The 18,227-nt window shown below is 40.5% G+C and overlaps 1 protein-coding gene across 10 annotated transcripts in view; it reads left to right on the plus strand.

The window, feature by feature from the left end:
* The window catches only part of Znf280c (zinc finger protein 280C), a 70,040-nt gene extending 67,197 nt beyond the window's left edge, over positions 1 to 2,843 (plus strand). For 9 of the 10 annotated variants that reach the window (XM_074063845.1, XM_074063846.1, XM_074063847.1 and 6 more), the window contains 3 exons: positions 734 to 852; positions 994 to 1,030; positions 1,156 to 2,843. In XM_074063845.1, coding sequence (XP_073919946.1) covers positions 734 to 852; positions 994 to 1,030; positions 1,156 to 1,171 — 172 coding nt within the window. In that variant the 3' untranslated portion in view covers positions 1,172 to 2,843. Of the gene's footprint in view, positions 1 to 733; positions 853 to 993; positions 1,031 to 1,155 lie in introns of those variants that run through there. The other variant, XR_012444572.1, reaches the window with a different exon arrangement.
* Positions 2,844 to 18,227: the final 15,384 nt, after the last annotated feature.

Genomic DNA, 18,227 nt, shown 5'->3' on the forward strand with positions numbered 1-18,227 from the left:
TTCAGTTTTACAAAAATAATTTTTATGTGTATAACAGCTAGATATAAATATAAAACAGGCTGTTAAGACTAGAGCTGCAGGGAAAAAATTGGTCTAAAGTTTGCTACTGCTTTTTAACTCCTGTACAGGTAAGATATTTCAGTTTAAAGTATCCAATGAACTTGAAATACATGTGTGTGTGTGTGTGTGTGTGTGTGTGTGTGTGTGTGTGTGTGTATGTTTTAACAAACGGATCATTATATTAAGTCATTTATTTAATTTCATCCTAATTTAAATAAGATACTAGATTATAGACTGCATGGACCACACCTGTTTTGTTCACTATTGCATCCACAGTACCTTGTACTACAGTGTGCAAAGCAGGTTCTCAGCAGGTGCATATTGAATGAATGAATGGCTTCTCTTTGCTTTGCAGATAGGCAGAGGTATGGAAAGATTGTGACTTGCTAGGGGAACCAAGGCTGTGCTTTCTTTAGGTCTCAGGATGCAAGCTTTTAGCCACAAGTTGAACAGTAAGTGTTAGCAAAATTTAGACATGGCTATACGTTTTTTGGAAACCATCTAAAATGGTTTCAGAACCATTTTAGCTATCTCAGATTAAACAAAATTGGGAAATGACAGTCATGACACAAAATAAAAATCAAGAGTTATTACATGAAACAATAGTTATAGAATTTGTGTGTGGGTTTCCGTAGAAGAGCTTCTCTTTCTTACTGTCTTCTTTTTTTCATAGGGGCATCACTCTAGTGTGCCTTAAATGTGATTTCCTAACTGATTCTTCTGGTTTAGACCGCATGGCTAAACACTTAAGTCAACGCAAAACTCACACTTGCCAAGTTGTAATAGAGAATGGTATGTATATGTACTGTGTTATTTTGAATTTCTGATATTTAGTATTTTTGATCAGCCACAATATGGTTCTTATGTATTAACTAGATACTCTCATTTTTCATGTATGCTGTTGTAAAACTAAAATCCTTCTTCTGATTTCAGTTTCCGAAAGTACCTCAACTTCTGAACCCACTTCTGAGTAAGTTCAGTTTTCATTCAGTACGTTTTACTTTGATGGATTTTAGCACTATTGCAATTTTTAAATGTATCATTAATAGAAATGAAAAATATTAAATTATTCTGTTTTTGTTTTTTTTTTTAAAGCCGCTTGTTGAAATAGATTCCTGCTCTATGGAGCTCGTGCAACCTGGTGCAAGACAAGTTGGAATTTCCTAAGTTCAAAGTTGTGAAGTGTTTTCTTACACAAAGACAGTTTCCTAAGTTCAAAGTTCTGAAGTGTTTTTCCTCATGAAGGCGGTTAAGCAAAGTTCATGACACTAGCTCTCATTCAGCTCTTTTCAGCTTTCAGACAGCACTAGATTCTTATTCCACCTTATCTTTGTGTCAGGTTAACATATCTTAATATATGGTTTTTTCTCCAGTTGGTTCTCTCCAAAAATAACTTTTATTGTTATGGTCTTTTCTTGCTTTGCTTGAAATAATTTGTGTTTTTCTCTGCTACACTTGCCTTCAGAATATTGCATTCCAAACAATATGGCTGTTCATCTTTTTTTGTCTGTTATGTCTGCTTTCTTAATTTCTTATAAGTCTTATCTGACCTAAAAAGTCAGATAGCTGTTTTCTCTCTCATTCCTTGTCTGTCATTGTTCTATTTTTCCTATTTTTCAGATGCAGAAGCAACACAGAAATTTCACAAAATGTCCAGTATACTCCTGGACAGTGTCCCCCTTCGATGGACACAACTGATGCCTGTTCTCTCTTCCCAAGGAATGTGAATTATTTGACTGTGAGACTTCTTCTAGTTTGTGGGCTTAAGAAGTCAGATCTTGGGGAGAGTCCCTTCTTATCTGCTGGCCTCCCATAAGGCTGATGCCGATTTGGCCAGAGATGACCTCAAGGCCCACCAAATTGAGCACAACTTCCCACTGTGGGCTTTCATTCTTGATCTTAAGCTTATGATGTGATTCTGACCAAGAAAAGCCCATCAAAGCAGTGCTTCAACATCCTAGTTCAAGTTTAATCATTTGGCTGCTGCCCTTTAATCTTCCTCTAACATGCATGCAGTCTAAGGAATATAAAAATCCTGGTTGTGTAAGGAATCAAGATTACTTTCATGTTCTTAGAAAAACGAACTTTCTAAAATTACAGTTCCAAAGTATCAGTTATTCGTATTGTCATTTAAAGTTTTATCCAGTATTAATCCTAGGAGTTTTCAGCAATACTAGTATTTAGATTTTTTGAGTTTTTTTTAAAAACCCATTACATTTTGGTAGCTTGGTTTTATGTTGTCCTTCACCAAATTTATTGATGTCCATTTTGTTATGTCTATTTTTGTACTTTTCTCTTTAAAGCTTTTGTTTTGTGTTTGTTTGCGTTTATTAAGAAGTCCGAGAAGTTTCTTTAAATTTTTCTATAGAGTTCATGTATCTACTTATTGGTAGCTTCTTAATTTAGTACTTGTTCGGATCATCAGACGTTAATACATGCTCTGTCTATCTTGGAACTATCATTAACATTGTAGGCATTGTGAGTTCAAAACCGTAATGAGTTGGCAACAACTCTGCTTAAAGACCTTTAAAGCAAGTCTTAAAGTTATATTTCTGTTCATCTAATACATATCTTCTTAGCCATTTATGTAATTCCTTTTGGATAAAGATAATATATTCAAAAATACTGGGACCAAAAAAATGCACTTGTTTCTTGCCCATATATATATAGATGTATATTTTTTTTAATTTGGTGTTTGTTTATTTTGGTTACATTGAATAGAGATTTGCTGAACAGTTTTGATGTTACTTATTTTTTTAATAAAATTTGTATTGTTAAAGGCCCTTGGGAATTATTTTATAATAAATAACTTCATATAAAACTATAGATTGCATCGTATAACCAGAAGCATCGCTTTGCTTCTCACATGGAAACCTGGTTTCTTGGCCTACAGACTGAGAACTCTATTAAATGCATCTTGCACTTTTTCTCAAGCACAGTTAAAAGCTCAGTATGTAATACTATACTAATTTGAACTCTTTTAGAGGCTAGCAAAAACCCCATTTGTGATCTTAATAACCATGAAGGTGGGCAGGCTCTGAAGACTGACTCAATTATCAGTGTTTTTATTTTTACTCTAAAACCACAACTTCATGAAACATATGAAAAGTCAGTGTCAGTGGTCACTTGTTATATAATATACCCCTTGCAATTCATAATCAAAAGGTTGAATTTGTTAGGTTAGTTTTCAGTACTGACTTCTGCTGTAAATTATTTTCCAAACTCCTTGGAGGTGGTTTGTTTTGTAGTAGTGGACTTGGTGATACTCTAATCTTTATTTCCATGCCTTATCTCAAAGATGTTTTGTCAATTGCCATCTTTCTACTCAATTTCTAAACTTTTTAGTTTGTTGATATACACATATAATTTGTCATTCTATCCATTTTCAAGTGTATATTCTAACAACATTAAAGACGATCCAGTTTTTTTAAGTTTTAAACTTTTACCCAAAAATAACTTCTTTGCATTTTAAACATAGGTTCTCTTTTTAAAGTTCTGTGTCTTGTAACATCATTTTGTTTTATTTTGTTTAAATAAAACATTTCAGGCAATCAGTACTAAGCTTACTTATTATAGGTAGGTAGCTAAGTTTTTTTTTAATTGGTACTAATGAATTTTAGCTTGATCCCGCTGTACCTGCAGGCTATTCTAAATAGTGCTTTCATCTGATTCAGAAACAGCCATCTCCTTCATACCTGCATACTGGCTATTTGTTTCAGCTGAATAAAAGGTATAATTGGCTCAGTTTCAGTTCATTATCATTAGAAAAATAACCACTAAACTACAGAGAGGTTCTTACCCTTCACTTTGTCTCACTTTGACAAAGCACCTTCTTAGGCCTTATTGATTCGTTCAACAATTATTTATTGACCTACCTGCCACTGTTCTAGATATTAGAAACACAGACTGAAATCTCTGTCTTCGTGGGGCTTATCTTTCAGTAGTGGGAACAGACGATAAGAAAATAAATAAGAAGGGCTGGAGGTGTACTTCAGTGGTAGAGCACTTGCCTAGCATGCACAAGGCCCTGGGTTCCATCACCAAAACCATAGATATATATATATATATACACACACGTACATAAGTTATATAGTATGTTGGATGGTGATCTGTAGAGAAAAGCAAAGTAGGAAAGGAGGCTATCAAGTATGGGTTGGGGGATGGGAAGTTGCCATTTTAAATTAGGTGATCAAGGTAGGCTTCCTTGAGAAGATGGCATTTGAAAAAAAAGACCTGTAGGAGGTGAGTAAGAGAGTCACTTGATTACTTATCAGGAGGGCAATCCAGAAAAAGGGGATAGGTACAAAATCCCTCATATACTGCTGTGCAAATGTAAAATGGTTCAGCCACTATAGAGAAGAGTTTGGCAGTTGCTCAAAAACATAAATATAAAATTACCATATAACCCAGTAATTCCACTCCTGGGTATATATCCAAAAAACTTCAAAGCAGAAACTCAAATACTTGTTACATGCATATTCATAGCAGCACTGTTCACAATAACCCAAACATGGAAACAGGCCAAATGTCATCAGCAGACAAAGGGGTAAATATATTGTGATATACCCAATGGAATATTATTCAACTATAAAAAAAGTACTGATACATGCTACAGCATGTGTGGACTCAAACATTATGCTAAGTGAAAACAAAGCCACAAAGTCCACATATTGTATGGTTCCATTTATATGAAATATCCAGAATAGACAAATTCATAGAACCATAAGGCAGATTTGTTGTTTCCAGCAGCTGGGAGGAGAGGGGAATGGTGAGCACTAGCCTAATGGGTATGGGATTTTAGTTCAGACTGATGGAAGTGTTTTGGAACTAGATAGAGATTGTTGCACAATATTGTAAATGAGTTAACTGCCACTGAATAATTCACTTCAGGATGGTTAACTCTATGGTATGTAAGTCTCACAAATACAGTCTTTTTTTCAGTGGGACTGAAATTTGAACTCAGGACTTGGCTCTTGCAAAGCAGGCAATCTACCACTTGAGCCGCACCTCCAGTCCATTTTGCTCTGATTATTTCTGGAGATGGGATCTTGTGAACTGTTTGCCCAAGCTGGCCTCGAATTGTGATCCTCCTGATCTCAGCCTCCCAAGTAGCTAGGATTACAGCTGTAAGCCAACTGGCTCCCCACTTAAGTAAAATCATAACAGGATCATTCCAACTGCTGTCTTGAAAATAAGGTGCAGCTAGGTGCTGGTGGCTCATCCCTGTAATCCTAGCTACTTGGGAGGCTGAGATCAGGAGACTCACAGTTAGAGCCCAGCCCGGGCAAATAGTTAACAAGATGGGAGATGATGGAGGCCTAGACTAAGATGGTAAGAGTGTATGTAATACGTTGCTTAATTTGGTGTACATAGTGAAGGTTGAACCAACAGAATTTGTTCATGCTTTGAATGTGAAGCGTGAATGTATGGGAGACAGCATGGTCACAAGTCTGGACAACTGGAAAAATAAAGTCGGTGTTCACTGAGATGGAGAAGATTAACGAGAGCAAACTTGGTAGAGAAGATGAGGACTTTGATTTGGGGCCATTTCTGTTCGGCATGCCTACCTAGATATGCAAGTGGGGATGTTACAAATAATTTGGATATATGAATTTAGAGTTTAATGGAGAGGTCCAGACTGTCAGTTACATTTAATTGTTTAAAAGTCCTAAGACTGTATGAGATCACCAAGAGATAGGGAAAAAGGATAAAACCCACAGGCTGACTTCTGGAGCATGTGGACAGCAAGAGGTTAGGAAGATGAGAAGGAACCAATAGTGCAGATTGAGGAGTGGCAGTGATATGAGAGGAACACCAAGGCTGTGCCCTTGAAACCTCAGGTGGCCTAGCTATAAAATGTGGTGCTAACTTGTTCTAGAGCTTTTTCATGATTCTATTTTGGTTATATTTAAATATATAGATATATAGATAGATAGATAGATAGATTTATGGTGCTGGGGTTTGAACTCAAAGCCTCACACTTGCTAGGCAGGCTCTCTACCACTTGAGCCACTCCACCAGCCCCACTTAAAATTTTTTTCTCAGAAAATGAATTCAAAGTGATAATCACTTCAACATGTATACATACATTAAAACATCATGTTGTGTGCCTTAAATATACAATTTTGATTTGTTAATTATGCCTCAATAAAGTAAGAGGGCAGAAAACAATGCCACAAGTCACTATCCCCAATAGCACTAAAAAAATGCCACATACCACTATCACCAATAGCACTCACAGGGACTCAATACTGAGAAAATGAAATGTTCCAATTACCCCTAGGCACAGTTAACTCTACATCCACCTTTGTAAAGTAGTACTGTTTCATTTCTGCAAAAGAAGACATATAGGGCTAGAGCTAATGTCCATAATTCATAAACAGAGGGTATTGTTTCAACAGTAGAATATATGCTTAGTGTGTGCAAAGCCCTGGGTTCAACTCCAAGTATGGAAAAACAAAACAAAAGATAAACATTCTGCAAAATAAAGGTCCAGTGGTGGGTGGAGTAGAGTTAAGAAATGCTGGATTACCTGGTTCATTATTAGGCACTTTTTCCTGCTAAGTGTGGTCTATGATTTTTTAAGAGAAACTTTAGAGCACACTTATTTAACTCTGGAAAATCCCTTCCAGTAGAAACATCTTGGTGGTAATTTCTGGAGAATGTTTTTCTAGAATATTCATATTTTCTGAATTGAAAAATAAAAAGTAGTTGGCTGAGTGTGTTAAGATGAACCTCTAGACATTTCATTCACACTCTTGAATCACAGGAAGGAATATGTAACCAGAGGATAGCAATATCCATTGTCATATTTTTAGAAATAAAGAAAATCATATGCTTATTATTGCATTTGCAAAATCTAAAACAACACATGACTGGGACAGACCAGTCATTTGTGTTAGAGAGTACAGTCACTTTGCATGAATGGTTCAACTCAAGAAGCTTCAGACTTGGGCTGGGGGTGTAGCTCAGTGGTACAGAGCGTGCCTAGCCCAGGGTTCCATCCCCAGCACCACAAAAATAAAGCTTCAGACTGTATCTTAGTTATGTCTAGCTTCTTTCTGTGTCTCATTATGTGTAGCTTATTAATATACCCACTTACCTACTTTTCTTGGAACTATTACTATTTTCAGTCTACTATCAAGGAGTTTGTCACTGTAAAGTTTTACTTCCTATTAAATAGCTTCAAGAGATCTTTGGAACTAGGATTCCAAGATTTAATACAGATTCAGTACACACACACACACACACACACACAGAGTAAATCCTCTCTACCCTTAAGTGAAGCAGACCAGGCTCTGCAGCAGACTGCCTAGGTTGGAGTTCCTGTCCTATGAGTGACTTGTGTGTGACTCTGGGCCTCGGTTTCCTCACTCGTAAAATGCAAGTAAGAGCATCTACTTACAGGGTTGAGGGAAGCAAGAGAGTATATACCACTTAGAATAGTGATTGGCTCACAGGAGCGTAAGTCATCATTGTCACTAATTTTGTTAGTCCATTGGCACAGAAGGCAGTTTTGGAGTTTGAACTCAGGACCTTGTGCTTGCTAGGCAAACATTCAACTACTTGAGCCACACCTCTGGCCCTTTTTGCTTTTGGTTGTTTTTCAGATAGGGTCTCACTTTTTGCTGGGCTCAGACTGTGATCCTCTCCTTATGCCTCCCAAGTAGCTAGGAAAAGAAGTATACACCACCACGGACCCACCATGCCCAGCTTGTTTAACTGAGGCTGGCCTCAGACATGATCCTCCTGATCTCTACCTCCTGAGTAGCTGGGATTACAGGTGTGAACCACTATGCCTGGCCAATTGTCAATCTATTACTACCCTTTATTTCTGTCTTCATTTTGTTAAGATAGAATGACTATAATCCTCACACACCCCTTTTATGTTCTTTTTTTTTTTCTTTTCTGATGCTTGGGATTGAACTCAAGATCTTGCATGTGTTAGGTAAGTACCACTGAGCTACAGCCCTAGCCCCCCTTTTTGTTTGGCAGTACAGGGATTTGAACTCGGCCTTGTGCTTGCTAAACAAGTGCTCTACCACTTGAGCCATTCCTCCAGCACAGCCCAAGCCCTTTTACAAATTATTTCTCGAGAATGGTGAAGGAGATGAATTCAAGTATGAAATATTTGATATATTGTAAGAACATTTGTAAATGCCACAATGTACCCCCACCCAGCACAATTTTTTAAAAATCATTTCTATTAACTTTCTTTTCCTAACCTTATCGGTCTACTTTTGTTGTAGTTGTTTTTGCCATACTGGTGTTTGAATTCCAGGGCTTGTGCTCACTAGGCAGGAGCTTTACCACTTGAGCCACACTCCCAGCCCATGTACATCGTTCTAGAAAGTCGTTGTTGAAGCACATAGTACCAAAGTTAGGCATACCACTAGATTTTCAGTGTCTCAAGCTTCCCTTCTATTTTCAAGAAATGTCTATGGATGCTTCTAGGTAAATCTTAATCGTATTGTGTTTTATAAATAGTGTTAGTGTGTTTCTCCATAATTTTCTGGTCTTCCACTTGGGCTACACCATGTTTCACCTCATACTCTATACTTCTCTGATTTTGAGGCCCTCTGCCGTTTTATTCTTGTCACTTTAGTATTTGACTACCCAGAAGAGTTTCTTGTCATTGACAAACTTGGAAAGGCTGTTGTGCATCTGTCCTGTTTTTAATCCTCCACACTGAAATATATCTGTTTATCCATACCACTGTGGTGCGTGGTGGTGTGACAAGAGAGCAACCTTGAAATAAGAGTACTATATTTAAATCCAGGTTATGCATCTAACCAACTGTGCAGCCTTGAGAGAATTACCTGAACTTGTTCAGTCTCAGCTTCCTCATCAGTGAATTTATCAGTAATCATAACTTCCATATGTCATTTGGCACTGGCAAAACAAAAGGTAGGCCCTAAATAAATGATGCTAATGTTACCTCTGCTCTGCCACCTGTCATTGTTCTTATCCATAGCTGCTGTTACTGTCACTACTGCTACTAACATTAAGAAAGAGACCCTGCAACCTATGCATCAGTGGAATGTTCTCAATGACAGTTTCAGTTGTAATCCAACAACACTGGTTATTTGGCTTGTACATCCCAGCTCTTGTAATACATTCATACAAATTGCTAGATGAATGATCCCTGCTCATAGTGGTTCAGTTACATGTGGTATAATTCTCTAGTGTTGGAAGTGAGTATAACTGGAGTTTCCTTTCTGAAGACTACAAGATGATACTGACTTGCTGAAAATTACTGTACAATCCTGTCTGCTTTGGAGGAAATACTCCTTTTGTACTTAGAGAATCCTTTGTTTTCTTTTCAGTGCTGGGGATCAAACCCAGGGCTGTGGATATGCTACGCAAGTGCTGTAACACTGAACTATATCCCCAGCCCCTGGTTTTTTCAGACAGGATCTTGCTATGTTACCCCTTGTGGCCTAGGACTCTTAATCCTCCAGCCTATGCCTCCTGAGTGCTGAGATTACAGGCATACACCACTATGCCCAGCTAGAATCCCTTCTTTAAAAGAAACATTTTTCACCAGGCATGGTAGTGCTCATCTGTTAGCCCAGCACTTGGGAGGCAGAGGCAGGAGGATCACAAGCTTGAGGCCAGCCTGACAAGGCAGAGCTCAAAAAAGAAAAACAAAATTCTTTTATTAATTATTACCAGGAATTCACTTCCAGAAATCTTGGCTAGTTATCCAAAACTGTTAATTTTATTAAAACATGTAGCAGCAGCAGTAAAGTGGCCTTCCCTTTTGCAGGACTTGGAAATGGTTAAAAAATAACTTGATTACACACTCTAAGATGTTGAGTAATAACGGAGCAGGGCGATAGAGAAAGTAAGTAATGGAGGAAGTTAATCTGATTAAAGCACGATATATACATGTCTAAAATACCAAGGAAGCAAAACCCCCTTGAACAATCACTATGTACTTAAAATAACAAAGGACATGAAGGTAACATGAGTCCTGTTTGGTGATGGGTACGGGTACCAGTGGTGGGGAGCACATGAGAGGGTGAAGGAGGGCCAATATGGTGGATGTATTTTGTATTCGTATATGAAAACAGAACAATGAAACCTGTTGAAAATGTTCTACGAGGTGGGAAGGAGGGGTGTGGGAGAATGATGGAGGTGGTGAAGCTAATTAAAGTATATCATAAGCACATATGAAAATGTCACCATTATGTGTTAATAAAAATATTTTTTTAAATCCTGCTTTGGAGAGATTAGAGATATTGTTGTTCAATCTTGGAGTTCCTCTTTCCCCCTTAATCTTCATTTTCCCTCTCTTCCATCTTTTCTAATATATATCTCCAAGTAGATTCATTACAGCATAGAATAGAAGAAAAGTTTTAAGTTGTACAAGTATTTTTGATAAAATGTTGGTAAATAAGTAGATATCTCAATCTTGGAAAACTAGGCTGCTTAACCAGTTGTGTCTTGTTGATTGACTTAAAGCCACAATTAAAAGTAACCTTATTACTTTTTTTAACGGTACTGGGGTTTGAACTCAGGACTTCATGCTTGCTAGGCATGTACTCTACTACTTGAGCCATGCCACCAGTCTATTGAAATAACTTTAAAAGTTGATTTAGCGAAGTGCCGGTGGCTCACACCTACAACCCTACTTGGGAGGCTGAGATCAGGAGGATGGTGGTTTGAGGCCATTCATAGTTCACAAGACCCCCACCTCCAAATTAACCAGAACAGAATGGACCTTAGGTGTGGTTCAAGCAGTGGAGTGCCTGCTTTGCAAGCATGAAGCCCTGACTTCAAACCCCAGTCTCTCTCTTTCTCTCTGTCACACACACACACACACACACACACACAAAGTAGGGCTGGGCATGGTGGTACCAGCCTGTAATCCCAGCACTTGGGAGGCTGAAGCAGGAAGATTGTAAATTTAAGGCCAGCCTGGGCCAGGGAATTTGAGGCCACACAGTCTACATAATGAGAGAGACCCTGTCTTAAAAACAAAGTTGATTTAGTTTTCTTAGTGGCTTGCAAGTAGCTCCTCTGTGGTCGAGTTTCCTCAGTTCTGAATAATTTAAAAGAAATATATATTCTACACAGTATTATTTTTTCAGCTAAATAATTGGAGGAGATTTGATGTTCCATTTTCATTTCTTTTTACAGCCCTTTAATATTGGGGAAATTGAATAAAATATAGCATACAGATTTTTATCTATAAACTACATTTTGCTTATGTTATTTGAATCTTAAAAAATCATGAACAAATTATTTTCAGTCCCCTTTTGCAGGTGAGGAAACTGAGGTTACATTCCATTCTGAATAAATGCTATCAGGAAGTACAACGTGTTCATATTACAGAGACACTATTTTTCCTGTCCCAGTTCATTTCTTTATACCACTAAGGTTTATTGTTATTGGGGGTTTTGGTTGGTTGTTTATTCAGTGCTAGGAATGGAACCCAGGGCCTCATACACGCTAGGCAAGCACTCTACCACTGAGTTCCATCCTCACCCCTACCCCCTGCTGGTGCATTTTCTTTACTAAAAGATCTGCACTATTCAAAGCTGACTTCTCATCCTTATTGAGAGGCCGAAAACTTCATAGTCTTCATAGTTAGCTTAACATGCATATGGCCATAGAAACTAGTGCACAATCACAGTATTTTTGTTGCTCACAGGAATGGAGAACTGAAAAGAATCTTAGAAGTCATTTCTTCCCTCTCTCAAATAGTGCAAGATGCTCCTCAGAATACCTTTTTTAAAAATTTTCCCATTGTTAGAGCCAGTCAGTTCCTAGATTGTTCATCCCCTTGCCTTTTCCTCCCCTCCTAAGAGGACAGTTTGGTCTTCTGGTGCTTACTCAGCCCCTGCCCCCAGGTTTTGGGCCTAAACCTGACCTAAGAATGATTGTACCAGCTCAAGCCCTGGTATCTAGCCTCAGCTCATCTAATCTGCTTATCCTAAGTAGGAACTACTCTGGAGTTAGTAGTTATAGATAAGAACTTTCTCAACGAAACCCAGCAGCACAGCAACTAAGAGATAGCATAGATAAATGGGACCTCATAAAACAAAAAAGCTTCTGCTCATCAAAATAAATGGTCTCTAAACTGAAGAGAACACCCACAGAGTGGGAGAAAACATTTGCCAGCTACACATCAGACAAAGGACTGATAACCAGAATATACAGGGAACTTAAAAAACTAAATTCTCCCAAAACTAATGAACCAATAAAGAAATGGGCACGTGAACTAAACAGAACTTTCTCAAAAGAAGAAATTCAAATGGCCAGAAAACACATAAAAAAATGCTCACCATCTCTAGCAATAAAAGAAATGCAAATTAAAACCACACTAAGATTCCACCTCACCCCTGTTAGAATAGCCATCATCAGCAACACCACCACCAACAGGTGTTGGCGAGGATGCGGGGAAAAAGGAACCCTCTTACACTGTTGGTGGGAATGTAAACTAGTACAACCACTCTGGAAAAAAAATTGGAGGCTACTTAAAAAGCTAGACATTGATCTACCATTTGATCCAGCAATACCACTCTTGGGGATATACCCAAAAGACTGTGACTCAGGTTACTCCAGAGGCACCTGCACACCCATGTTTATTGCGGCACTATTCACAATAGCCAAGTTATGGAAACAGCCAAGATGCCCCAGCACTGACGAATGGATTAAGAAAATGTGGTATCTATACACAATGGAATTTTATGCAGCCATGAAGAAGAACGAAATGTTATCATTTGCAGGTAAATGGATGGAACTGGAGAACATCATTCTGAGTGAGGTTAGCCTGGCCCAAAAGACCAAAAATCGTATGTTCTCCCTCATATGTGGACATTAGATCAAGGCAAACACAACAAGGGGATTGGACTTTGAGCACATGATAAAAGCTTTAGCACACAAGGGAGGGGTGAGGATAGCTAAAAAATTAGCTAGCATTTGTTGCCCTTAATGCAGAGAAACTAAAGCAGATACCTTAAAAGCAACAGAGGCCAATAGGAAAAGGGGACCAGGAACTACAGAAAAGGTTAGATCAAAAAGAATTAACCTAGAAGGTAACACACACGCACAGGAAATCAATGTGAGTCAACTCCCTGTATAGCTATCCTTATCTCAACCAGCAAAAACCCTTGTTCCTTCCTATTATTGCTTATACTCTCTCTACAACAAAATTAGAAATAAGGGCAAAATAGTTTCTGCTGGGTATTGAGGGGGTGGGGGGGAAAGGGAGGGGACGGAGTGGGTGGTAAGGGAGGGGGTGGGGGCAGGGGGGAGAAATGACCCAAGCCTTATTTGCACATATGAATAATAAAACAATGAAAAAAAAATAATCTGCTTATCCTAAATAACCCAGAAATGGGGCACTTAACCTCAGGCCTGGGGACCACAGCATTCTCTAAGGATTGATTGAGATAGAGAAGGGGAGAAGTTAGACATGGGTTCTACCGTGCTCCCACACTTGATAGCCATGTGGCCCTGGGCAAGATGCTTTGATCTTTCTGTGCCTCAGGCTATTGTGAGGATAAAGCATGACAGCCTGTGTCAATACATCATGTAGCACTTAGTAGTATACAGTAAACAATTAGTGTCGACTGTCATTAATAATTGTCATTATTTCAGTTGGAGACATAGAGGCTAAAAACTAGGCTTGGTCCTGAAAGAGTGACTACTACCTCAAAATATGCCAAACTGGTCTATTGCTTATTTCAAGCTGAAATCACTTGAGGAAGTGTAACTTCAGAAGGACCATTTGGGGACTGGGGGTATTGCTCAAGTGATAGAGGTCTAGCTAGAGAGTGTAAGGCTCTGAGTTCAAACCCAAGTACCACCAAAAAATGTTTTAAAGTTCCATTTGGCCTGTGTATTCCTCCATGAAACCAGCTGATAAAGATTCTGTCAGGAGGGATGTCTCTCACGTACCGAGCCTGGAACATACCCTTGTCACGAGACTGGTCAGCAGAGCTGCAGTGAACCTGAGTAAACAAACTCTTATCCTCCACTGTGTCTACAGCCCACACCACCGCCATCAATCTCTTAGTGACATCCCTAGCATTTACTGCCCAAGGCTATGTATACATTTATTCTGCCATTCCTTTAAAAATTTTTTGTTCTTCCTCTAAAAAGTAAAAAAGTCACGCTTGTCCATTTCTATGGACTTCGCTTTCTTTGAAGATTCCCATGTACGTGTGAAATTAATAAAAACTTGTGATTTTCTCTTGTTAATCAGCTCTTGTATTAACTGGGCTCCTTGATTTAGCCAAAGAGCCCACGCAAGAACTGAGGAGGAGCCAGGCCCTGGTGGCTCACACCTGTATGTAATCCTAGCTATTCAGGAGGCAGAGATCAGGAGGATCTCGGTTCAAAGCCAACCCAGGCAAATAGTTTGCCAGACCCTATCTCGAAAATACACATCACAAAAAGGGCTGGCAGAGTGGCTCAAGGTGAAGGTCCTGAGTTCAAGCCCTGGTTCCGCAAAAAAAAAAAAAAAAAAAAAACCCTGAGGAGGACTGAGTGGATCTCTCTGTCCCCTACAGTCTGATATCTTTTCCATCCAATGATCCTCCTGGAAGGACAGGTAGGATAATACCTGGGGTGGCTCCCTTTATCTGAAGCAGTGCAGTTTCCATATAGGATTGGTGAGTAAGGCTTAGGTCGATCAAGTTTCTTACCCATGCTTTTACCCAAAGCTTCCTCCAGTACTTTAAGATTTAATTCAAAGAGTCACAATACTTTGTTGCTGGGGAGGTTTTCTAGTTAAACTCCATCATGGCTTCGGGCTTCGGGGAATCTCTGCCACCAAAGCAACCAGACTACTAACTCACCTGCCTTCAAAATCTGTCTCCCCAGGCAGGGGAGGGGCTTCTCCCTGTCTCCTTTCTCTCCTACCCTGCTGCTAAGCTGGTAGCTCTTACCACAGCTCACAGGCTTCCCTTAGGACAGCTAAGTCCTAGTGACTTGGGAGGGGTAGTTTCATGGCATCTTCAACCCATTTCCTTTTGTTAAAGTAACCTTCCTGTTCCAGATGTCTCAGTGCCCAGTTTGGGACCAGGATTAGTTCCTTCTGTGGGCAAACATCCTAGGAAATGCTCAGTACCAGTCAGAAAAACTTCTGATAAACACTGCTTTTACTACCCTTACTAGCAGGAGGCGCACGAGAGACACACTCTTCATTGGATTGTCAGTTTTGTCTGTCCCTTGCATGGAGGGTGGGACACAGTTTGAAAGTGTTTATACTTAAGATTAGTCTTCCTAAGTCTCTTGTATTTAAGAGGCTCTTACCTACTAGTTTCAGGCAACAGCCCAAGGACAATGAGTATGGCTGGAACCGTTTAATTTATCCTGTTTAGGGCCTGAAATGATCCATGTCACCAAGTTGAGTTCTCTGGTTATCCTGATCACCCAGTGGTTCACACAGCTGGTTTTAAACTTCTGCCTCAAGAAAAATAGTTTCTGAGTTCAGAGTTCATCAAGAGGTCTGGGGGTAGCCACACACTCAGACCTGGAGGCACATCTGTGGAATTTAAATGGACTTTGAAAAAAATCAAATTCCTGAGCTAGGCGCCGGTGGCTCATGCCTGTAATCTTAGCTACTCAGGAGACAGAGATCAGGAGGATCATGGTTCAAAGACAGCCCAGGCAAATAGTTCAAGAGACCCTATCTCGGAAAACCCCATCACAAAAAATGGCTGGAGCAATGGCTCAAGGTGTAAGCTCTGAGTTCAAGCCCCAGTACCACAAAAAAATAAAACCAGATTCCTGGTTGGGTATGGTGGTGCACATTGGTAATCCCTGCTCCTTGGGAGGTGGAGGTAGAAGGATTGTGACTCAAGGCCAGCTGGAGCAAAGGTGGCCAGGATACCCTATGTGAAAAACAAAATAAAAGCAAAAGGACTGGGGGTGTGGCTCAAGTGGTAGAGCACTTGCTTAGCAAGCACAAGGCTCTGAGTTCAAAGCCCAGTACTACAAAACAAAAAAATTCAAATTCCTGGATCTCACTCCTAGACCTTGTAGATCAGAGTGATTGGGGCTGGTGTCCCAGCAATCTGTACTGTAACAAGACCACACTGATTTCCTTCAGTTGGCTGTGAACCAGCATTTGGGAACCACTAATTCAACAGAATCTGAAACCCTCATTTCGGTCCTACTGGACAAAGGAACTTTTGAGTTAGAAGGTTTAACCCAGGTTGTTGCTCCATTTGAATAGTGCTGGAATCTTCAAGACACTTGGAAGTAGTTCTGGAGCCTAGGCCAGTCTTTCCAAAAGGAGGAAGGCCCTTTCCAGTGAAATGATGAGAGATGACCAGAGGAGGAGGGTTTCTATGTGGTAAGGAAGCGACTCTGTCCCCTTAGGTGTTACAAGAAAAGAAATACTGGCTTCTGTCTGCGTGTGCTGGTCAGAGTTTCAGGAGAAGCTGAACCTTGCTTCCTAGGGTGCTCTCAGCACATGTCTATACCCTCCCTGTCCCCAAAACACAGGTTGGCTGCAATCCCTTTACTCAGGGGGCTGGGATTCCTCCAGCTCTTCTGGGCTGAGGACCCCTCCTGGCCTGGCCTAGCCTACTGTAGGTGGAAGTGCTCAGCGCAACATCTGGCCCTAGGCTCTGTGTCTGACAGACCTTGGGGAGACAGTCATCATCCTCACTGACCTCAGCCAGAATCAGTCCTCAGGCTGAATCCAGTCCTCAGGGTTGAGCAAACAAGCAGATATTGGAGGAGGGACATTTCCCAAGGGCTCAAGAGCAAGATCCTACAGTCCTGAAGGCTGAGTCAGGGGCCAGATGGCTGCGTGGTCGCCAGCTATTGTCCAAAGCAGGGACATTTTTAGGGACTCCTTTGGCCCAGAACTGATACTTCTGTCAACCAATTGGGCTTCTTGGAGGTATCTGTTCTGTGCGTCATTATTGTTCATAAAGTGGAAATGATTATGATAGGGTTAAAGGAGCATTAGATGAGATATCAAATGAATGTCAAGGGTTTGAGCACAGTTCCTGGCACGTAATAAGCATTCAAATGTTAGGAGTTATTTCTCCTGTTCCTGCTCTGAAGTAAGAGCAAAGACCCAAGGTTCAGTTCTCAGTAGTGAGTGGGAGCTGTAGAGTAAAGATGATGGCTATCATGGATAGTTCCAGAGATACAGTGAGGCCAGATGAGCCTGGAAACTCCTTTTTTCTTTAAAGGCCTCCCCCTCATCACCATCCTCGCAGCAACATGGTTCTCTGGCCTCCTGGGTTCCCTTCCATCAGGTATGCTCTGGGTTCAGCATGCTCCCAAATCCTTCCCCTCAATCTGAGGGAGGCCTGAGTGCCATTGTGCCACCTGTGGTTGCCACCAGTCAGTCCTGGTACTTGGAAAGGGATCTTACTGGCAGTGGTAACATCCCAGTAAAATTACCTGGCTCTGCATTAGGATACATACCATCTTCCCCTGCACCTTATCCTGTGGGGACCCTGGTAAGGGACTGAGAGAAGATCTGGGTGGAGCCTGGAACCACAGGGGAGCACTAGGACTTCTTGGTTGTACCCAAGTGGCTTTCTTACTATAGGGAGGGACAGAATCTGGCAGAGAGGCACAAAGAATTGAAGCAGGCAGGATCAGTAGGTACCTACGATTCACAGAAAAATGATCGGAGCCTTGACAGGACCAAAAGGTGACAGTCTAGGGGAAGTTTTCAGAGTCTGATTTTTCAGATGGGAGCCAAACATCATGGAAGTGGCAGCCCAAAGGCCCACACTCAAGAGTCACCCAGGAAGGGATGTCCATCCGTCTCAGAGGAGCTCAGAAAAAGTAGAGGCTTTCTGTCTTGCAGGTCAGCAAGGCTGCTGACTCTGAAGGTTACTGAGTCTAGATGGTGCTAAAACCCACTGAACTCCTCACTGCACTCAAACCCAAATCCCAGTAGGGGCCCATAGGACCTGATCTTACCTACTTCTCTAGATCATCTCCCAATAATCTGTCCTTTGCTCACAATATTCCAGTCATACAGCCTCCTTTCTGTCCCTCAATCACTCCCGCCTCAGGGCATTTGCTATTTCCCTTGCCCTGGGTTCTCTTGCCCATGATCTCACAGCTGGTTGTTTTTCCTCATTCAGTTCTCAGCTCAAATGTTATCTCTTCAAAGAAGCCTTTCGTGACCTTGATATCTGATATGTTACCCTCCCCATCTCCTTTGCTTTCTA

This window comes from Castor canadensis, chromosome X (assembly GCF_047511655.1).
Source record: "Castor canadensis chromosome X, mCasCan1.hap1v2, whole genome shotgun sequence".
NCBI classification, from domain to species: Eukaryota; Metazoa; Chordata; class Mammalia; order Rodentia; family Castoridae; genus Castor; species Castor canadensis.